General features: G+C 31.9%; 1 protein-coding gene and 3 non-coding genes across 4 annotated transcripts; 1 reads left to right on the top strand and 3 right to left on the bottom strand.

Annotated features, from left to right (window-relative positions):
• The first annotated feature begins 508 nt into the window (after positions 1-508).
• Ets97D-like (Ets at 97D ortholog) lies at positions 509-2,823 on the top strand. The gene is made up of 6 exons (NM_001242542.1): positions 509-789; positions 1,004-1,301; positions 1,366-1,516; positions 1,598-1,674; positions 1,747-1,981; positions 2,068-2,823. The coding sequence occupies exons 1-6, from the start codon at positions 752-754 to the stop codon at positions 2,583-2,585; spliced, it is 1,317 nt and encodes a 438-aa protein (NP_001229471.1). The 5' UTR covers positions 509-751; the 3' UTR covers positions 2,586-2,823.
• Positions 2,824-3,501: 678 nt separating this feature from the next.
• On the bottom strand, positions 3,502-3,608 carry Mir125 (microRNA 125). The gene has a single exon (NR_031511.1). It is a non-coding gene; the product is annotated as a microRNA 125 (primary transcript).
• A 428-nt stretch (positions 3,609-4,036) lies between these two features.
• Positions 4,037-4,136, bottom strand: Mirlet7 (microRNA let-7). The gene has a single exon (NR_034281.1). It is a non-coding gene; the product is annotated as a microRNA let-7 (primary transcript).
• Positions 4,137-4,676: 540 nt separating this feature from the next.
• Mir100 (microRNA 100) lies at positions 4,677-4,776 on the bottom strand. Its single transcript, NR_034283.1, has one exon. It is a non-coding gene; the product is annotated as a microRNA 100 (primary transcript).
• Positions 4,777-23,890: the final 19,114 nt, after the last annotated feature.

A 23,890-nucleotide genomic window follows, 5' to 3' on the forward strand; every position in this document is an offset into this window, starting at 1 on the left:
GTTTAAAAATTTGTTTTTTTTTTTTAAGTGAAGTGAGTTTATCTGAGTTATGTATAATTTTATTTATTATTTATAAAAAAAAATATTGTTTTAAGATTTATTGTTGATTAATTTATATATTACATATTTTTTTTCATTATTAATTATTAACGTAATATCATTTGCAAAAATTTATATTTTATTTTTAACAATTTTTCTAATGAATGCATATATATACATTAAATTTTTATAATTTGATTTTTTTTAAATTCAATATTTTTTTTTATTATTTAAACTCGCTGTAATATATAAATTTCTAAAATTTCCTGACTTTTTATTGCTTTATTAATAATAATGCTTAATTCATTTTATTATTATGGAACAATTTTAAATAAATAAAAAAAAATTTAAATATAATTATAAAAATTCGAAACTAGTAACTTCTAGTAACTTAATTACTACATTAAAATGAAAGTTCAAGAGGAAAAGGAGGACAATGTTGCCAAATTTATTCTTGTTCTGGTTTGTACCTAAATATACTGTAATAATATACAAGTAAATACTTATATGAGATTGCACTTTTACTACGGCGCAATCTACAAAGAAACTGATTTCAAATTTGAGTCTGTGTATCTTAAGTAATATACAGTTTGTGATCATGCACCTGTTACAAAATGTCTGTAACCTCATAAGAAGAGTGATTATTATTTTGTAAAGGTTAAAGTTCAATGATATTATCTAATAGAATCTTAATAAGTTCTATTTTATTCTGATGGATTTGGAAAGTAGACGAAAGAGTTCTGACAAGAGGTCAGTTTCTTTGAACTTTGCAAAACACATTACATTTGTTACAATTCTTTACTTTATTTTTATTTTTTTTCTTTTGTTTTTTTTTTTTTATAACGATCTAATCGTAATTAGAAATTTCAAATTTACTATGAATTTATTCTTATTTATTCTTAATACGAACTTATATATATTTAGTTTATAGTGTTGGGTATAAAAATTTGTTTATTATACATAGTTTTGACACAGACGACGATTCTGATTATGCTATGATAAAACGAATTAAAATGGAACCAGAAGCTATATTGTCCCAAGAAGATGATATAATGGCTCAATTACAACAAGAAAGTTCTGATTTAGAAGTAGAACCAAGTTTTGCATTAGAAGGCTCTGCAAATGGAGAAGATTGCAATGAAGGTGTTCTTATGCAACATATGGATATCAGAGAGCCTCTTTCCACTTTACGAAATTTATTAGAACAAAGATTAGGAGTAGAGTTAACAGATTATGCTTTTTGGTTGCAAGATACGCAAATGGTAATAAATGCAATAAATCAATAGAATGAATTTAAATTTAATAAGCTTACATTTATTTTTTCAGTTAGAGAGTCATAAAAATTTAGTTGATCAATGTGTACAAGGAGAAGGATTAGTTCAAGTAAATGTTCAAATAAAAGCAACGCAGAGGAAAATAAATATAGTGGATGTTTTAAAACCTGCAGAAGATTATATAGAATTAGCAGAAAACAATGGTACACATTAATATACTTATTGAAAGAAAATTATAAATTATCAGTATTATGATTCTTTAATATACATATTTTATGATTTAGCATCTACACCTATTAATGAAGATAATAAACGAAATGTCATAAGATGGTTGGTTGATCCACAATATAAAAAAGAACAGGTATAATATTTATAAAATTAAATATTAAATTTAATCATAATTTATATCTTAACTAGACATTTGTATATACAGGAACGGTTAAAAATTCCAGCTGATCCAAAAGAATGGACACAAACTCATGTTAAGCACTGGCTTCAGTGGGCAGTTAGACAGTTTAATTTAGCATCAGTAAGATTAGCGGATTGGAATATCACAGGTCAACAATTGTGTAATCTCACCATGGAAGAATTTCAAGCTAAAGTACCTCTGGATCCAGGAGAAGTATTCTGGACACATTTAGAATTACTTCGAAAATGTAAATTTGTTGGTATGTATATTTATATATTTGTATATTATCAAAAAGTTAATATCAAATCAATAACAAATATATAATTAATTATAATGACATTATAGCTGTTCTTCAGAAAGATCCTCCAGTTTCACCTACAGAAAATAATATTGATAAAACTATTAAAGTCCGTAATCAGAAAATTACGAAATCACGACCAGTGGTGAACCAACAAGCTCGAGTAGTCAGTGTTCCTTTGGAGAACATTGATGCTACACCTATTACTATAGCAACTTCGAGTCGATCAGTTAATAGTGGTCAAATACAGTTATGGCAATTCTTGTTGGAATTATTAACAGATCGTGAACATAGAAGTGCTATTCAATGGGTTGGAACAGAAGGAGAATTTAAGTTAAATCAACCGGAAGCAGTGGCACAACTTTGGGGTGCACGTAAAAACAAACCATCAATGAATTATGAGAAATTAAGTCGCGCATTGCGTTATTACTATGATGGAGATATGATTTCCAAAGTGCATGGGAAACGATTTGTTTATAAGTTCGTATGCGATTTAAAACAAGTCTTAGGTTACTCAGCAGCGGAGTTAAGTAGATTAGTAGAAGAGGGCGCAAGATATTTCTGATGATATGCTATTTTTTTATGGTTACAACGATTTTTATCATCATACTTCCGACATATTTTACATCGATCATTGTACATATTTAATAGAAGATAAAAAAAAATCGAGAATTGATTATTGTTGAGACAATCTTGTACATCGAAATACAAAAATTAATATAATAATTAATATTAAAATTCTTTTGTGTTAATTAAATATATCCTTATTATATAAAACATACACTATTTATAATATTTTATTTAAAAAATTTATATGCAAAGAATAAAAATTATAATCTGATATATGATTCTAATCTATTACAATATTTAAGATCCAGAAAGCTAAAATGCATCTACAGAATATATATGTAAGGATTTTAATATGAATATAAGGATGTTAATATATTTATGGGATATTTTTGAAGAAAGATTTCTAGAAATCGAAACAAACACAAAAATTGATATATAAAAACGTAATAGAAGTTTATTTGTTAAATTATAAGCAATTTAAATTCATGTTAAATGAAACGTATAACAAAACAATCTTCTATATTTCGGTTTCTCATTATCTAATAAAAATTTTAATTACTTATAACTTAATAAATAAATCTTAAATATTTTCCATATGAATTTTTGTGTTTCTTTAGCCTCTAGAATCGATCCTCTAAAGGGATTGTCCCATTAATTTATTAACATTTTATATAAATGTATTTTTACAAAGCTTTTTTTTTCTCATCATAAAATATCTCGTATTGTATTAAATTATAATATTGAAGTATTATATATTCACAACAAATTCTTTCAATTAACTTTCTAAGATGCATTATACAATAGTAGATAATTGACCTTGAATGTCGAGTCTCTTTAACATCCTCGTTTCACAGAGCGTCGACGTTTCCGGCCGTTTTCTATCTCTGATGACTAGGACTGACTTTTGATCGGCAAAAGGCAGCACTCATCGCCAATACCAGAGAATCTAGCCTGTGAGATATCGGTCGCGACGTCACAAGTTAGGGTCTCAGGGGACCGGCGACGCGGCAGGCTTTACAATCAGCCCGCCCGCCATTGCCCTTTTTCTCATTTCATTTTTTTCTCCCTTTTTATTCGCTTCTAATTGCACATACATCCATACATGCACTTACATTTTCATGTAAGAGGAGGCATCACCTTTTATGGTTTCTATCATCTCCTCGCCAATGTATATAATTATATTACAATTTACTGGAAATATATAATGTAATAACTTATACAGTATATATGGATATCATTTATGTTGGTAGATCTTCTTTGTTCTTCTTTAATAAGACTATATGCACTCGGCATACACGCAATATATCATCAATATATCATATGTTTTGATAAATTTTGCGTATTTCTTTTTCTTTTTCTTTTTCTTTTTTTTTTTTTTTTTTTAGAGAAAAAGATATGATTATTATCTTCTTGATGATGTGTGGTGTTGAATGATGAAATGTTGCGGCGTCGACGACCGGGAAAGTTAGCAAGTTGTACAGTGGACTTCGTATATCGCGAATTTCCATTCCCTACTATACAACCTACTACCTCACCCAGGCATCGTCGCTAATGTAGTCGTTCTCTTCGTTATCATCCTCTCTATGGATATTTATAATTACACTTTCATAATAACGAGTTTATATAAGTTTATATAAAATAAAAAAAAATTAACAATCTTGAAAATATCTTTAAAATATCTTATTTTTAATCTTAAAATATAAATTAATTTTAAATTAAATAATTTTATCAATAAATTCACATTTCGCTTTTTGTATTCTGTTGTTTTTTTAATTTTGCAAAAATAGCATGCGTTTTTTTTTTCTTAAAATCAATCGATTGCTAAAACTAAAACGATAATATCACAGATATTACTCTTTTCTTATTTTCTCGTCACAATTTCTTTATTGATACTCTCTTTCTCTCTCTCCCTCCCTCTCTCTCTCTCTCTCGCTCTCTCTCTGTTTCTCTCTATCTCTCGCTCTCTTATTCCATCGAGAAAATTACTTGACAAGAAGTATATGCGTTGATAACCGGAAGTGCTGCGGGCTTTCAGGAGGGCAGAAGGGTGTGAAGGAGAAGGAGGAGGTTCCGTTGAAAAGCTTAAATGCTGGCCTGACTACATGTACCGGTAGATAGGAGCTTGCGGTATACATATAAAAAAGCCCACAAGTTCGGATCTACGGGTTAGTATCATCAAGTATAGCTGATAACGGCTATCTCACTGGATTGTTCCGCGCTGTATTCCTAAATTTCTTTTTCCTGCTTGCTTTTCTCCATTGAAAAGTAATTGTAACTGCACCTGAAAATTAATGAACAATTATTTTTTGATTATACAATTAAATATATTTATATATATATATATTATTATTTCTATTTTTTCAATGTTTCTTCTTCTGATCAATAACGTTCATTTATCATCAAACTGAAGAAAAGAAGAATGAAAAGAGAATATTAAAAGAAATTTAAAGATTTGTTTAAATCAACTTGTTGATTATTTATGGTAAACTTTTCACGACAAACACGTTGAAAAATTAATAAACGTATCGAATGGATATTCGAATAGGTTATATTCTAAAGGCATATATATATATATTCTAAAATTATTATTTAGAAACAATATTCCTCGTATCAAATTTCATATATTTCGAAGGTTCTTTAGGTTCGAATTTCTCACGCATGAGATTCCCTGATTCGCCACGCCGTTGCCGGGTAGAGAGATCAGGAGGGCATAGAAAAAGAAGGCCGAGGCTATCCTATAAGAAACAAGACGAAGAAAAGGACGAAGAAGAAGAAGAAGAAGAAGAAGAAGAAGAAGAAGAAGAAGGCGAAGAGAGGGAAGAAGAGCAAGAAGAATACAGGAGAGTAGGTAGAGGAGTCGGGCGTTGTAAAAATCCCCTGCCTGCTTCGCTTCGTAGACAGTTGAATGGCCTCTGCATTTCTCCTCACGCGGCCCTAAGGGATGTTAGGTACTGTTTCCAACTGACCGATCATGCTTTACGATCTGGACTCCCCTGAAATATACGTGCAATAAATTAATATAAATATTCCGGATTAACTGGATCACATTCTACTCGAAAGAAGAGCGCAAAGTAACTTGGATATTCGATTGTATAATCGAAGAATCTCTTAATCTAATACTCATGCATAAGAAGATGAAAAATGTTAATTTTTACCTTTGGATAATCGTTCATCAAAACAAATCGTTTCATCGTCAATTTGAATTTTAAATCTCGAAGTTCCAAGTTTAAGGAGAAAAGATTCAGGGTAAGAAAATTGAGATCGTTCGTTGTGGATGGATCTTAAGGTCTGGAAGACGGTGAAGGATCTGGATGCAGAAGTAGTCAAGGGGGAATTATGTACGCTACATGAAAAGCTGCACCCCTCTCTCTCTCTAGATTCCTTGGCAATCGTTTCCTTTTTGGTCTCCATCTATCATAGAAAAAACAAAAAAAAGAAAGAACTTTTAGTAACCAATACTCAGTTATATCACGTTTCTTAAAAATTATCAAAATTATGAAAATTTCTCTTTCCAAAATTCTACATTTATCTCCTCTTCCAATCAAATCAATCAATTCAAACTTTTATTGATTAACATTTGCTATATATTTTTAAGACTGGTCGTTAAAATTGATAAAAAAAAAAATTTAACACGAATCTATAAATTTCGTGGTGGGTAAGAAGAGCTCGTGCAATCATCGAGTCGGTTGGTACGACTGAAACAACCGTAAAAGTAACAGGAAGATAAGAGGATCAGAGGCCTCTTCTCGCTCGGTTTTTCTTTCTTGGGAGACAGAGAATAGAAAGCTCCAGGGGCAAAAGAGGATGGGAGGAGGGGAGAAAGAGAAAAGAAAGGAAGTTAAGCGAAGAGAAGAGAAAGGAAAAGAGAAGGGAACATACGAAGAAGCGGAGTGGTATGGTCCCGGGGACAAGGAGGAGTGACGCGGGGGCAGAGACGCAATCACAGGGGCGTTGAATTAGGGAAGCATCGAAGGGAGTAGTAGTGGGGTATCGAGGGGTCGGGGAAGGGAGAAGAGTCGACGGTGGAGGACCGGGGTCACCGCCATATTATATTTAGCGAGACACAGTCGTGTGAATGAACTGCATATCCCAGGGCCGAACACATACACACATATATATATATATATTTTATCATTAATATTTTTGAAACAATTCTTTCAAAATCGATACTTTATACTTATCTAATCTCTCCCCTTTCATTCTAAAAAAATAGGCAAGATAATAGATATTCAAATTTGTATTCTATAGTTCATCATCAAATAATGGATATCACGTATCATAATTTTTAAAGTGACAATCTTTCAGAAGATAATTGAAGTATTTTATTACAAATGTATTTCAGAAGAGTCAGGAACTAAAAAGAAGAATTTAATAGTTTATGATGTGAAACAGTACAAAAAGCAATATTAGAGTCTAAAGGAAATATATTTCTGTAAGAAATTATGTAATATAATAAGAAATGATAAAAATATAATACTGATTCATCTAATAGAATGAAAAAGAATGAAGTGTATATTCTTCTTGTTTTATTTTCTCACAAAGTTTCATAAAAATATTCATGTGAATTCCAGTAATATTGGTCAGTTAGTAATTGGTAGCACAGACTCGGTTTTCAACACGCAATCCTTTATCTCTGCTGATATATTTTCACTTCGACTCGCTTCGCGGAATGAAACACTAGCTGGGTGAACAATGAACGTTCACGGAATATATAAATGTGTTTGGTTGTGTGTATATATATACACAATATATATACAATATATATATATTGGTGCTTTTTAATAAAGAGAAATTGATGATGAAAAACAAATATTTTCTATTCATTGTAAATTTTTTTCATAAAAAATATACCAATCTTTCTTAATATTTTTATTTTTCTAGTAGCTGATAAAATGAACGAAGTCAATTATTATCACAAATTTTTCATTATCCTTCTAGCAGGATATTTCTCCTTTTCAATTTTGCAACAAGAAAATTAATATCTATTCCTTGTTAAATTTTGGTCGACAATTTAAATCTTTTCAAATCTCTTCATTATGTATATTTATACATAATGTATATTTATCGCAACGCTTTTCTAAATTTAGACCGCAATAATAACAATAACTTGCATCGAGAAATACTTTATTAAGTATTAAATTTAATGAAGATTAAACGAATTATTGAATTCAATCAAAGAAAGAATATAATACAGGTAAGTACACGTGTAAAAAGGAATCGAACACTGAGTGTAAATTACTGGCATGAAGTTAATTACATAGATCGGCACAGATTCCTTTCCATTGTCAACGGCTAACTCGTCGCTACGACTATAAAAATATAGCTACGGTGGAGATAGATTTCCTCACGAACCGCAAGAAATCCGTGAAAAGAAAAAATGAAAAGAAGAGAAGCGGAGAAGAGTAAAAAGAAGAGAAGAAGAAACGTTCCCATGGCAACACGATATCAGATATGTTTTTTCAGATATGTATAATCAATATACATTATACATACAAATTAGAAAATATATTGCAAAGAAAAAATATAATTACATTCCATTTATATTCCATGTAAGAGAAAAATGTTTACATTCTTATTTGAAAAATCAAAAATCTTTGAACAAAATTAACCTCCACTGTTATCTATTTCATCAATGTGGAGAAAAATTAATTTGTATAAATTTGTTAAGAAATATAATATGTTTCAAGAAATAAAGGAATGAATAAAATCATTTTTTCTGAACACTATGATATAAAAATGATATCCAAAGCACACTTTAAAAGATGTCCACATAATAATAGAAGATTATAAGAAGATTGGAAACGATAATCGATTTAACCCGTTGAAAAGCGGATCGACCTTCCTCGGTCAGAACAGGTGGAATATCTGCTGCGCGCGTCCTCCATCTTGAAAAAGAATCAACATGACTCGACAATTCTCCAAAACGATCATTTATCATCGGTTATATCATCAGGGGAAAAAAGGATATTATATCAATTAGATATAATAGTATAAATTTAATCTTATGCGTAGATAATGCAAAAGAATGAAACAACTCTGAATCATAATTTCACTTTTTCACAACACACCAATGAAATCTTTATCCAATTTCATCCAAGAATAATAAATTAAAAGGAATTTCTCCTATCCTGAGTAACATTTACTTCCCCCTTTTCTCTTCGAGAATTCTTTAACTGGGCGAATAAATAAGAGGGAGAGAGATTCTTGCCAAAAGTATGAAAGAAACAAAGGGGAAAGGAGCGGTGAAGGAAGCGCGAAGAAACACCGACTAGGCGCATTTGAATATCTTGCGAGCTTGCATCGGCCGAGAACTGGTCAATCCTGTCCTGCGAGGGAACAAGAGCTGCGAACCAAGGAAAAAGGACGTGTCCGATGGTGTATTCGCCTTCGGTTGCAGCTCGGCGAGCATCCAACCGATTTGGACCAATGCAACGCCGTTATAATGCACTTGGTCTCTCCGTCTCTTGGGCCACCACCATCTCCCTTCCCTATCTGCCTCCAATCAATTTTCCAATACTTTCAACGAACATTTGAACGTCCAAATTTTTAAATTCTTTCATCCCTGACTTTCTTATTGGCTCCAAAATCGCCAAGTCACATAATTTCTTCCAATTTTTCCAATTGGAGAGAAATATAATTACTCTCCAATCACAGATGTTAGAATTAAAATCTTGTTTTCCAATATTTTAAAATAAATAAAATATGAGAAGAGAGAATTTTAATCAGATTGTATAAATTGTTGAAAACTTGTGCGAAAGGATACAGCCAATGTTAAGAACGAGGCATGCAGAGAGAGAGGAAGAGAGAGAGAGAGAGATTGAATGACTGAATGGAGGAAGGGAGAGGCCCAGATGGAGAGGGGGATGGAGAGGATCCTAGGAGGGGGTGAGGAAGGGATGGAAAAAAGGGACACCATGGCTCGATTTAGTACTCCCATACGCCTATCTCCGCCCACCACATAGAACAAACCGACCAATGACCGGCATGCGTTCTACTAGAGAAGTGACTAGATCGAACGCACACTGCGTGCATTCCCTCCCTCTCCTCTCTCCACTCACGAATTATGGGCCTGGATGGGTATTCTGTACGGAATAGGTAGCTTGCCTCTTGGAAAGATATCGACAATCAAATCGATTCGATACTTGGTCGCTCTTGTCGCTTCGATATTTCTCCAAATTCTCTGCTTTTTCTCTTTAACAGCTTCCCTTTTTATTTTTCTCCGATAAATTTATTCGAATAATTAGATGATCTAAAAAAAGAAAAAAAATGACTGTTGTAATTCTAGAATAAACGAGGATTTTTCCTTCCAACTACAAGTCGATGACAACAAAGAAACGAAGAAATTGGAACGAGTCTTCTCCGATAAATTAACATTTCGATTAAATCATTCGCTTAAGCGCGCATTTTCTATCTCGCCACGATTAAATTGTCATAAGGAAATGCTGATTGCGATATCAGAAATCCAAATTCATATCTGCTTGCGTAACTTTCAACCGACGTTGGATAAGATTACGTTTTATCGATGAAGAAAAATCCGCCGCAATAAATTTGAGAGAGGGAAGAAAATTGTGTGATCGAATCGATAAAAATACATAGTTGTGTAAATTGCAAAAACTTTTTTTTCCCCTTTCGACGACGAACGTCAATGAAATTAGCAAATCCGAGCTTATCGGCTGATAATGCGTTATCTCTTTACAGAAGTTTTAGCCATTGATTCGAGTAGAGTAAAATATCTGGTTAAAGAATACTTGCGTATTCTTCTGTTGTTTTTATAAAGAATTTTTTCAGTCATCAGTCAAAAAATTACTTCATCAATTTCAATTCATGAAACAACAATGAACAAATGTAATGGATTCTTTGAAAGTTTCACCTGTTTCATGGAACTATCAATTATGTATAATTTCAATTACCTGCGACCAAATGATGAGCTAATTATCGGTGACCTTGAACTGGATGTTGCGAATCAGTACCAATTAACGCTATGTCACTATCTGGGAATATCTGTCGAGTCGCGTTAATTACATCCGACTTAAACACATGGACAGTCGACAGGTGTAACACAACACCACAAGATTGTGGCTCATTGTCAATGCCAGATAAGTAGTACCTCCATACACGTTCTACGGAACTTCTTCTCGACATTACCGTTATTTCCAAGAACATCTTTCTAGCGATCAATTTCTTAGATCAATCGTAACGAGATGAGGATTTTTTTTAGGCTTGGTGACCATATTTCTTTGAATGATTTTCTAAACATTTTTCAGATACAATAGGATAATTCCTAGGAGGTGGCTCGCTTTTTAAAACAATCAGCACATCCTAAAGTTAATTGATATCTAAACAAAAGAAATGAATATATTTGTAATAAATGTAATATACGTGTGATGGTTTTATAATATTAAAGAATAAAGCAAAAAATAATCATAATTTTGAGAAAAAAAATTGAATCTATAAAGTTATTTTATCCAGAGTAAGATCCTTGCTCAATAGATCAATTAAAAAAAAAGAATAATAAAAAATAAATCTAATGAAACAAAAAATTGTTACCTTTTTTACATTCAAAAATTTTGAACATTCTTCATGAAATTATTTCTCATAAATCAAACATGAAATCAATTGTCTTTTTTAATTATATGATAATACTATTTCTCATATTTTATGCATTTAGTATTATTGTCATTTTTCCTGGAAATTTCATCATTTTTTTATAGGGAAAAATTTGAAAAAAGGCATTCTGCTTAAGTTTGTTTTTTAAATCTTTTGTTTTCCTTTCCTTTTTTGAAATTTCAATTGCAAATTTCTTTTTTTCAATATTTCTTCTTTTATCAATGTTCTCAGAAGCTGTTAAATAATCTGTTTTATATCTCTTGATTTGCTAAACTGTATAAATTGAGATACTGGAAATTGGATTAATCTGATTCAATAATATCTTTGTTATAGAAATTTTATAATTTCATCAACATGTTTATAACACGTTGTTCTATTCATTAACATTTATGATCAATCACATTAACAATTATTCTATAATTTCGTTAATAATTGTAAAATATTTATAATATCTTATTCTAATCCTTATTCTAATCTTTTCATTTAAGAAAATGTAATCTAGAATTGCATTTTACAAACTATAGGTATGTATAACTTTACACTTTAGATTTTATAGGTTATTTATCCCATAAAAAACCGAGCCATCTAATCCAAAAGTCAGAGAATGATTCATTTTGTTTTTTCAACATATAAAACGATAATATTTCATCATACGAACATAAACATAACCTCTGAACGTTGTATCAACACATTTCGTTCTAAAAAAAAAAAAATCATTTTCGGTTAAATAAATTGTAATTTTTAAAAAGTTTTCCGATATACATTTTTTTCATGTTGCATATAATTTAATCTTGATTTTTCAATTCAAAACAAACAAAAATAAATAACAATTAATGTATTTTCTATATGTAATATACAAACGTTTACTCAACGTTTTATCAAAAACAAGTTAAAATCAGAACGTTTTACAACTTCCGCAAAATCGAGTCATAACTTCCATTCCACGCACAAGGCCACTTCACTCGAAATTACCCTATTATCTATAAATATCATCATTTTATATCTATCGGGATATCTATCGCTACAGATACTTGAATGTAAAATGTTTTTATCTAGAAAATTTTGTTAAAATTGATATTGGAGATAAAATTGCAATTAAAAATAATTTACAGATAAATGGAACATAAAGTTATCTGGAAAATGTAATAGGAGAACGTTACCATCATTTCCTGTCTAACAAGAGAGACGAATACGTCATGTGAAGGAAAAAACAATGGTCAAAAATGATGCATCATTGGAAAGAGGGCACTCACGAATACAATTCATGTGGTATTTTTTCTTTGAAAAAAAAGATATATGATCTTTGTGTGATCATTGAATATCATCCAACCATTCTCCTTTAATTCTAAAATTATTATTATTATTATTTATAATTAAACTTTTTATAATTCAAAACTTATTATTCCAGAAACAAGTTATTGTAAGATTATCAATTATAGAATGAGTGATACAATTGAGATTTGAGAAAAATGAAAGAGATATTATGTTTGTTTTTTCTTTTTCTTTTTAAGAATTAAAAATAGATATGTGTTGAAAACATAAGGTGTTAATATCAATTACACTGACCTATCCAATAGCCGGCTAGATGAGAGTAGCCATGCGTGTACCCATGAGCGAGTAAATCGTGGCATTGCACGTTGCACCGGTTGCAACGAGGCGTTGCACGCTGCGTGCCGCGCACGGGGAACACGCAAGCAAGGAACAAGGCTTGCGCCAGACAGTCTGTTGCACAACTTAGGTATTGATCTTGGCCGGAACTAGTTTCCGTTTCCGTCTTCTCTTCCTGCCGTTTCGCCGCTTATTTCAACTCAATTCAGGGAAACCTATCAGCTGAGTTGCAATCTCTAATCCTTCATCGAACTATGGAAAAATTTTAAAAATTGAAAAAAAAAAAAAAGAATAGATGATTTTTAGACAAGATAGATGATTCTTTGACAAATTTTAAAATCAGAGATTAGAGAGAGACAAATTATTATGAATCGATTATATTATCATACATTTGATTTCGGTTTTAAAGACGATCACCGCGCCATCTGCAAAATTGTTTTAATTACGTCCATGTTTTTCTAGGTTATAATTAATCGAACGTGATGAGCGCGCTTATAAATTTTTTAATTAATTAAATAGTACAGTCTCTTATCTTCGAAATGCTTTCTAGTTTCCGGCTCGCATTTTTTCGGTTCGCCATTCGTTTTTCATTCGCGAACAATCGAGCTGCAACGAGGAGACCGCAGGAGTACATTGCACCGGTGGGGTATTGATCTCGCTCGCGAGTGTCTTTTTTTGGTTCCTGTGCCCTCTTATGCGAGCTTCCTTTTTAAACTTTCAATCCTCGATCCTTGCCCTACCTTATCGGCTGCGAAAAACATAAAAAAATTTGATTTTTCTTATCCGATCAAATTCTTGTCAATCAAACTTCGTCGTTTATTATTTTTTAATATTATCAGTATATTAAATATGAATTTTACTATCTTCAAAGATATTAACTTAGAGAAATTGAGTATTTGCTATAATATAAAATATTTCTCAATCGAGTTTTGACTTGAGAAAAAAATTCATTTGTGTATATGTGTGTGTTCATATTTTATAAAAAAAATCATTATCATGATTAGTAGACAAAAGATACGAAAGTTATTTCATAAGAAACAAGTCTAAAAATTTCTTCAAAACGTGCTCTTTTTTGCATGAAACAATCACTAATGATAAGTTATCGAAACTAACAATAATCAAACAGTTGCTTCGAGTTGCTAGAGTAAGTACGATAAATCTCCAATTCCCGCGCATTTATCAGTCTTCCAGCTTTCTGTTCTTTTTTTCCCCTCTTATTATTTACTACAGTCAGAACACGTTGATTCCATCGATCTATGCCACGTAAAGGAAAAGAAAGAAACAAAAAAAAAAAAAAACAAATTAAAAAAAGGCAAACACGTTAAATATAATAATAATACCGTTAACACTAAAATAAATATAAAAAAGATCGTAACAATAAAATTATGACAATTTACGACACAGAAATATATTTCTTTGTTCAATGTATATATATAATTTTAAATGTTTCATTATAATTTATTAATTTAAAAGTGTAGACACTTTTCAAATAAGAATAGCCATAATATAGATTGCTTAAATAATAATTTCTGCTAACATAATCTATGTTAGAAAATCGCTCAGTGGAAACGCGCCATTTCAATATGGCGTCAGTTGAATAGAATTTGAAATAATGAAGATAAAACGCAGATATTTAGCATAATTCTCTCATATTTAGCATAATTTTCTCGTAAAAAATAATTATCTGTTTTTGAAACTGAAATTATTAACTTAAATGAATTATAATTTTAAATAATAAATAATAAATATTTTTTACATAATATCTCTAAAATTATCTGGTGCAATGTTTTCTTTGTTATTTTTTATGCTACGATTTGAAACGAAATATTATAATTCGAAGAATGTGTAATGTTTTTAGAAACAAAGCTGTGTCGATATTTTTTAATATGGAAAATGAGATGAAGAGTGAGAAACATTATGGATATGTCGTTGATTATATCTAGTTACTTTTTATCTTTATTATTTAAAAAAGAAATTGAATTACGCTTTGCAAATACTTTTTCAAATTTTCTAACTGTATTGTATTCTCAACAACGAAATTTAATTTAAAAAATTAAAAAAGATTTATTTATATCTGAAAAAATATGAAAAAAAAAGTTTCTATTTTAACCTTATTTGAATGTCACCGGAATAACCATAGCAACCGTTTTGAAAAGAAGATTATGATCTTTTCATCCATAAATAGAAAATCGATTAAAATCGAAATTGCACATTTTAAACAAAACTTCTATTGTTTTAAAATGAAAAATTCAATTTTTAATCGAAACAGAGAACATTAGCATTGATATAACTACATATATTTCTCTTAGAAACATCTTCGCCGCCTCAGACCTGTCAAAACGTGCGCATGCGTCGAAGAGGGAAATGAAACAACAGGGAATGTCATTGACCCCGAGTGCATGTATCTAACAAGAGGTTAAGGTTAATTTTATCGCTCTATGGCGAAAAATACTTCCTTCCTCTATCGATGTAAAATCCTACATACTGCATCAAAAGGAAAGTTGTTGATCCTTCACGTCTTCTATAAATAATATAACTATGTTCGATAATTTATCTACATATATATATATATATATATATATATATATATATATATATATATATATCTTATAATCCGATATCTAAATTTTTTATGAAATAAAAATAATGGTTTCCAATCATATATTTCGTCTTTTAATGAATAAAAACTATTAAGATGATTGAAAATTAAAAATATTTTAGATAAATAATTAAAGATATTATATATATATCAAAAGCTATATGATTAGATTTGCAACTCTGTAATAGTGTTAAGAAACTAATACGTGGAAATATTGATTCCTTTTCAAAAGATTCAAACTTTTTCGTAAAAAATTTTGAAGATATTTTTGAAAGTAAAAAATTAATAATATAAAATAAATACTTTAAATACGATTGAATTCCATGATGAAAATTTCTAAAAAATCTATTTTGTATATAACTTTCAATATGACGCGTAATGGATTCGAAACTGAATTGTTTATTGTTAAAATTAAAATTTCCAATCATTCCGCAAGAATAATATAATACAATCCATTGAAAATCCTGATATCAATTATCTTCATGATCATTTTCAATAATTAAATAATATCTTGTATTTTTCAATTTTTACTTACCCTTGAAATCGTCGATTCCGCTTCTCCATAATAATTATCCCCATCGATTACACCAAATAAGTATCCCAAACTTGTGATTTTTTTAGCACGTCCGCCACACTGTGGATACACTGCACTTACACATTCGTCACAATGCACAATTAACCGAAGAAGAAAAAAACCACGGTCTGTAGATCCAAAAAAGAGACGAGAAAACACTTTCCACTTTGCTAGACACCCGCGTCACTCATTGGAAGATTCCATATCATCTTTTCATCACCGCTCACAGTCGCGAGACCGATCTCATGGAAAATCGAATTCAAGAAAATTCTTAACCTCGCCGTCCGTCCTCTGAAATTGTTTCATAGGAAGATAAGACGCGTCTGGGAAATAATTCTAGAAATTTTCCTACAAATTAGACGATAAATATTCAAACGTCTTGGATTTTTGTCTCAGATACCGGAAATATCTTTGAAATATATGCGTATCGTATTGGAATTCACTCCTCGAACACCATATTTTTGTTAACCAAATTAATTGCAGAGCAACTCAAAATATCACAAAAGAATTAGATACGTAAGTATCATTTCAAAAAACGAAGAAATCATGGGAAAAAAACGTCGTACGATGGAACACATATACATTTTTTCAAAGATATAACTGCGTTAGAAGTGAACTTCGTCAATGACAGCGACAGACTGCGTGCCGTGGGACGCCAGCTGAACCAGCGAACGAACCCAGACATGGACGGTGGAACGAGGACGGGAGGAACGGAGGAACGAGCGAAACAGCGGACTATCAAGCTTGCACCTTTGCTCCCCGACAACGATCAACCGCGATCCCGGCTGCACTTGGTGTTCCACACGCGTCGGCCCTCACATCATCTTTTTCATAGGGGGCTCGAGGGACGGGGAGAAGAGGGTGCTGCTTACCCGGTACACCGGGGATTTCATTGGCCCCCGCATGATGCAATACACTCTGTCGGGATGAATCTTCACAGATCCTATAAACCTGCAACACGGATTGTTTAAAGATGATATAGAGAATTTACGGTGAAGCAAGATAGACGAGAGAGAATATATGATTTTTTTTTCTAGAATTACGTGTATAGTTAGTTGTAGATACCACAAATGACGAAGAAGGAAAGTCTCATCCTACTTCCGGAGACGAGGTCGAAGTATTTCGTGCGGAAAAACCGAACGACGGGGTCAGACGACCGGGTTCAGTGACACGGAGAGAATTTGCTTTTCCGTGAGGGTGGAAAGTGGAGGAACAGAAACGGAGATTGAGAGGGGATGGCTATTGAATTGGCTTGGACGGAGAAGTTAGCAGGAAAGAAAACTCGATAGGATAAACGTACTTACACGCTAGCAACGAATTCGGCGCGAAGGAGAACGAAAACGAAGCTGAACACTTCGTATAGTTGCAGAGAGCTTCGAGGTTGTCTCGGAGACGCACATGGTTACCTCCTTTCTCTTTCTCTCGCCCTTTTTCTTTCTCTATCTAGTCTTTGCCCTCTCACCCTCTTTCAGTCAGTGGTCTGTCGCGTTCCGTCTCTGTTTCTCGCAGCTCTCCGTTTAGGCCGTGCGAAATTCAGTGCCAGTGGCGTAACCAGTGGGGGACCATCGACCCCACTCTACATTGCTATAGTCTAACTCTTACCCCTCCCTCGTGCAGCTGGCCAGCGTTGCCACTTGCCAATGGCGTTGCCAGCTCGTTGCAACCGAGTGGGAGACAGCCTCCTCCCCCCTGTTATCCCACCTAAGGTCGACTTAGAAAATCAGTCAACATGCGACGAAAATCCCGCCCGCCACATCGTTCCGACCCTAATTTTTACCGATAACTATTTGCTTGCCTTTTCTCTTAATGGGCAATACATAAGAACCTTATAAAAGGAAACGAATAATTTTTTTTCAAAGGTTCAGATATTATATTATTCTATTTATCGAATGCACATTTTTTGAACATTTTCTTTTAAAATGTAAGATTATTAAATTTTCATAAATTAAAATATATTCATATTCTTCAAACACCAAATTAAATATTGCAATTACTTCATCCTATACACAAAAATCAAATGTTCTTAGATATCATGTTCAATTTTTAAATTTAATAATTATACTTAAACATTTATGTCTTGGAGATATTTTTCAATTTGTATTAACGTGAAAATATCATAATATTCATAATGTTTCATGATAGATTGATGTAAAAATGATATATTACTACTGGAAGATTTTACTTTCTTGGATACTGAACGGACCAGTCTCTTCTTTTACGGGGAGCTACTGCTGGATATGTGAGTTTGCCGGCTCTCCACACAGATATAAGTATACGCATACGTACACATAGTGCGTTCACACGAAAGCTTTAAAAGTGCAACGGACGATATCTCATGCTGCTGGCTGCATATATGTAGTGGGGGTGGTGGAGGCCGACATGGCGGACAGTTTTCTGGAACGTGCACCAGCTTGCTTCTACCAATTTTCTTCCTTCGACTGGTCTGCCTTTCAATCTTTACCTCCTTCCTTCCATCTTTCCATACTCCTTTGTCTTCCTCTTTTGTTTTTTTATTTCTTGAAAAAGGAAAAGCAGCGACTGAGATTGAAACATGAACATCTATTGGATTATATTTGTTTTTATCCGAATATGTTATTAGCAACAAGATAAATAGTTGCTTGTAAAAATCTTAATCAAATACCTTTGTGTAATATTTATGACATATATAAAATGTAATATTCATTAAAACATTTTAGGTTAAGGGAAAAATTAATCGATGCGAATATCATAGACGAAGGATCATAAAGTGAATCCAAGAGAGCCGACCCTTTAGTATGTTAAATATTTGTCGTCACAGGCTTCATTACTCTCGAAAGGTTGATCAAGGGGCTGCAGAGAGGCAGCAGGAGTCAAGAAGCAGAAGAGCCAAGTGTCGGCGAAGGTGTGCAGGCCTAAACTTTAATTCATATGAGTGAATATCGCTCAATCAAGCCGAGAAGATTACGCTTTATTGCTTTCTTCCATCAACGTTTCCATTTATTCTATATTTTATACCTATTTCAAACATCTCTCTGATTCAGTTAATAACGTATTATCCCCAACATTTTATAAAAATTTAAAAATGTAGAATTTTTTACCAATGATTGGTAAAAAATTCGTGCTACCAGCTTAATCATAAAATAGACCATCTATGTTACAGTTGCCATACAACATTATGTTTGATATTCATTAAGTGCAGGAACAAGAATTCCCGCTAACGAGAGAATTTAAATAATTCCCAAGATTATAATATTCTTCCATTTCCCTCCTCTTCTGTTTCGACACTGTCACGAATATATAATCGAGTGAAATGAAAGAGTAAAGCGAGTCAGTATGTATCGGACAAAGACAAATAGTCCATATAAGAGAAAAAGAGAGAGAAACAAAAAGTCAGGGAGAAGGGGAGAGCGAGTGCAGTTCTCGCGATCCAGCGTGCGTTGCACTCCGCACGAAAAAACATCGTCCGGGCGGGTCGAGGAAAGAGGAGGTGGGTCTTCGTGCATCTTCGGTCCGCGTCGGAGCTTATATTGATCACGAGAGAGTGCACGATATTCGAGAATACATTATACGCGGACTCTAGCCTAGCCGGACTGCCTATAGTCACGCGGAGTATAGGCGACCAGGCCGCTGCACTCTACTTCCCCCTCTGACAACCCTTCCCCTACCCGCCAGCGACTTGATCCCCGCCCCTCTTGATTATCTATCTGTCTCTATCCAATGCACTTCTGTTTCTTGTTCTTTTTCTTGTTTTAACTGAACCTCCAATCTAACGATGGACATTCGCTTCTTTCTCTATACCGAATTTTTGAACGATTTTTTATTATTAAAAAAATTTTCTTAAATTTTTAATTAAATTTAAACTTGCAATTTCGATTAGATATGGGGTTGTAGTTTTTTTGGATTCGAAATTTTAGAATTATTCATCGATACTAATTTAAAGTAAATGATAAATAAATGAAATGACATTTTCAGTTTTATCAGTATCAGATCTCATCCCTTCCTCTTCAACTTTTCCTCTCAAATATGGCTATTCACATATATAGAGTTGGACTATTCGTTCTCTTTCTGTTTCATCTTTCATCTTCTTCTTCCTTTCTTTGCTTTCCTTCCCAATTCTCTTTGTCATATGCTCCCTACATCTTGTACGTCTTTTATTGTTCTTTTCTTTTTTTTTTTTTTTCCGTCGGCAACTACGTTCTCCAGTCGCTATTTTTCTTGATCTCTCTCTGGATTGGTTTTTACTTGTGCCATCCCCATTAATATCAATCTCGTGATTCTTTTTGTTCTTGAATTTATAGTTAAAACATATAAACAGATCATCATTTCTTTAGTTGCGTAATTGCTTCAAAATTATTGACAAACTCCACACATGAACGTACTCTATAAATAGTAAATCTTCCTCTATATAAAATGTTATCGTATTATCAGCAGACTGGGCTTCCATAGAATCTTCAGAGTGGAGCTATGGAGCAGACTCTCCTGAAGCGCGGGTATTAATCCAGAAGGTTCTTCGTAGCACCCCCCGGGAGTCTCCCCACTTGTAGAGGAGATGACGATGCCGATGGAGGGGATCTGAGTAGAAAGAGGAGAAAGAGGCGAGGTGCGGGTAGGGAACTGCTGGCGGATATGCACGGTAGGGGCAAGAGAGGACCTTGGCCTTTTCGCGGGGCAAAAATAAAACCTGTTGACACCGAAGCCCCGCGGACGCAAAGGAACCTCTCTGTCCCCTATCCTCAACCAGTTTTCAATATCCCTCTTAAATATTCGCGTGCTAATTCTTCTCAGACTACATAATTTTTTGAATTTGATATGTAGGTTAAACATATATATAACATACATAAATTACTAGTAGTTTTATGTATGCTAGCTAAAAGTTCCAAGCTCTCTAAAAATAAAATGAGATATAAAGGGTTACTACACGTTACAGATGAGATTAAATTGGAATGAAAATGCATTTATATTTTTGAATACCACCACAAATTTGTGCAAATTTCTTAGAAGCAATTTCATCATAGCTCGTACAAACATTCCATTTTTCACATTGGTCATCTCTTTTCCAGTTTCAACTTCCATGAATTTTTTCTTTCAACACTTCAGTCACATCTACAGAATATAAGTATTTCCTTTAAATTTCATTCTTTATTTATTTAGGTTTTAATAATCTTTTATCGCAAACAATTCCTCAATATTTTCAAAAATTTTTTTTTTTTATTTAAAATTTTATAACTATACCTATTTAATAAGATCTTTTGGGAAAATTTGCATTATTTAAAATGATACCAATGTTACAAACAACAATATCGGTCGGATGTATCTGATCCTGATTATTTCCCTTCTATAACAGCTACTCCGCTCTGCCGTTTGCTTTCTGTGTGTTGCGTGTAAGTATACGATACTCGAGCATGCACCTTGCCATGACTAGACAAGCCAGAGACGACGAGAAACGGCCTCCGGTAACCTCAACCTAGCTATAAAGAAACGCCACCATCTCTATATATATATATATATTGTTCTACGTGAAAAAAAGCAATATAAAATCAATCTAAATATCAATCCAAATATATTAGACTTATCTATTGATGTTTTTCTCTTTTTATTAAAAAATTTTGTTTGAAGTATGAAGCAGAATTAAAATTAATCAATGATAATTAATTATTATAAATAGAAATAATTTATATGTATAATATTACATATAAAATAAATTAAATTAATATCATTAAATTGTTTTTGTTATTAAATGTTAAATATTATGAAAATTTAATATTACTTTAATCTAAATTCAATTTACCAAAAATACAAATAAATCTTTATAAATACATGAAAAGCACAAATAATCAACAGAAAAAACAATATCCAAATTAATATCTTTCCATAAAAATATACGTGTATATCGAATATGAATCGGAAATGAGCTTACGCAGAAAAATATGATTCTTCTGCAAAGTTGAATGAATCCCAGTAAGAAAAAAGATTACGCACATCTGCGCAACCACCAGTATATGTATAAGTATATGCACTGCGCAAGTATATCAATACACAGCTTTGTGAATCTTCACTGATATGGAATAACTGAATGTTTCTTGATTACACAGATCAGAAACAGAAAATGACGTATCAATATATTTTTCTTTTTTATAATAATTCCCATTTCCCATAAATGTTTTCTATTTATAAATTTAAATGATGATTAAATATAATAAATTAGAATATAATTTTAAAATTATAAAAAATAAAATTATTTATAAAAATGAGCAACTTTGATGAATAAAAAAGTTGCAAACAAAAGTTAGAATATAATAATATAATATAATATTATATCATCAATGGAGAAATATCTAAAGAAAGGGCAAGTCTAACAAGCCATATTAGAAAAATTCTCATTTCATTCATAGCCAATGAAAATCCAGGTTGGGCTTCATGAAAAACTCTTAAAGGGAAAGGGTTACGCCTATCAACCTCAGAGAACCTTAGAATAGCTAGCCCAATGGAAGGGATTTTGAATGCATTTGCATCTGAGAATTAAGATATAGGTACATATGCTAAGTAATGAAAGAAAACTAAAAAATAATCTATCTATCTTTTTAATAATTTTGATCTTTCTTTGTAAGAAAGTTTGTAAAACTTCCTATAATAAAAAAATTCGAGCACAAAAATGATAACAAAATGTTACCATATAGGAATGTATGATAAAATGTTTTAAAAAATAAAATATTTAACCATTGTTGATTCATTCCTGATTATATAAATAGCTTTTACTCTATAAAAGTAGTTGAGAAAAAGAGAATATCCAAGACAAAAAGTAAGTGGAAAGAAGCACGGAAAAGAGGAACAAAAGGGAGAGAGAGAACCTTGGCCCACAGGCCTACTGCAGCGCTGCAGCTTGCTTGCAATGTGCCTCCACTGCTCTGCCATTCATGTGGGAAACACCCTAGTATTCGTTCGTCGTGGGGCTGGGCCAACAACCGCCGGAAAAATTTCTCTTTCGATGCACTGCAACGGCCCCGCCCCATGCGCCAAGGTATGGGGAAGAAAAGTTTGGAATAGATGGTGCAGGCTGGCCCTTGCAATGTCCGTCAGTTTTCTTGAGATGGAGATTCTATGAAAGATCGAAAATTACATTCTAGACTAATGTCAGGCTCGATTTATTTGAAAAAAAAAAAAAAAACAATAGGAATAAATTACACATAAAATTGTAATAAATAATTTTTTATAATCATTAATTATTAAATATCCATAATAAGATAATAATAAGTAATAAGATATGAAAGTTAGAATTACTAGTTATATTAAAATAATTACCATTTATTTCATCATTTATCTTTCAATTAATTTATTATTTTTAAATATTTTATGTTTTTAAAAATTGCCATTTTTTTTTAAATCTATTCTCAAGAAATCAAAAAATATTTATGATGCAATGTAAATAGTCATATATGTATTTATTGATAATGAAACTGACCTAATGACTTCATTCTTCTATGTTTCATTTGTGTAATCTATAAATTCTTTTCGCTTCTTTAATTTCGTATGATTGAATAATTCCATAATATTATACTTGAACATTGATAATATAACTTGAACTTGTCCACCATCGTTTGCCATATTTGGATCGCTCGAGAATCGCAAGCAATGATAAATGGATCGATAAAAATCGATTTTCAGTTATACGAGTAACATGTTAATCGATACTCAGAAAAGCATTCTATTTATACCTACTTGGAAATAAGAATTTGTATCTTTTCAAATATCACTTTTAATGGCGAACACTTTATCGTTAGAAAATATTTGAAATATTTTATTTTATTTAATATAACAGGGATCAAAAAATAAATATTTTCGATTATTCTTACATACTCGAAATCTGCCGTGTAATTATATCTCGAAATTTAAAAAGTTTTTGTTAACTATCAATATCGATATCTGAATTACGATT

The sequence above is a fragment of the Apis mellifera genome, linkage group LG8, assembly GCF_003254395.2.
Source record: "Apis mellifera strain DH4 linkage group LG8, Amel_HAv3.1, whole genome shotgun sequence".
Lineage (NCBI taxonomy): Eukaryota > Metazoa > Arthropoda > Insecta > Hymenoptera > Apidae > Apis > Apis mellifera.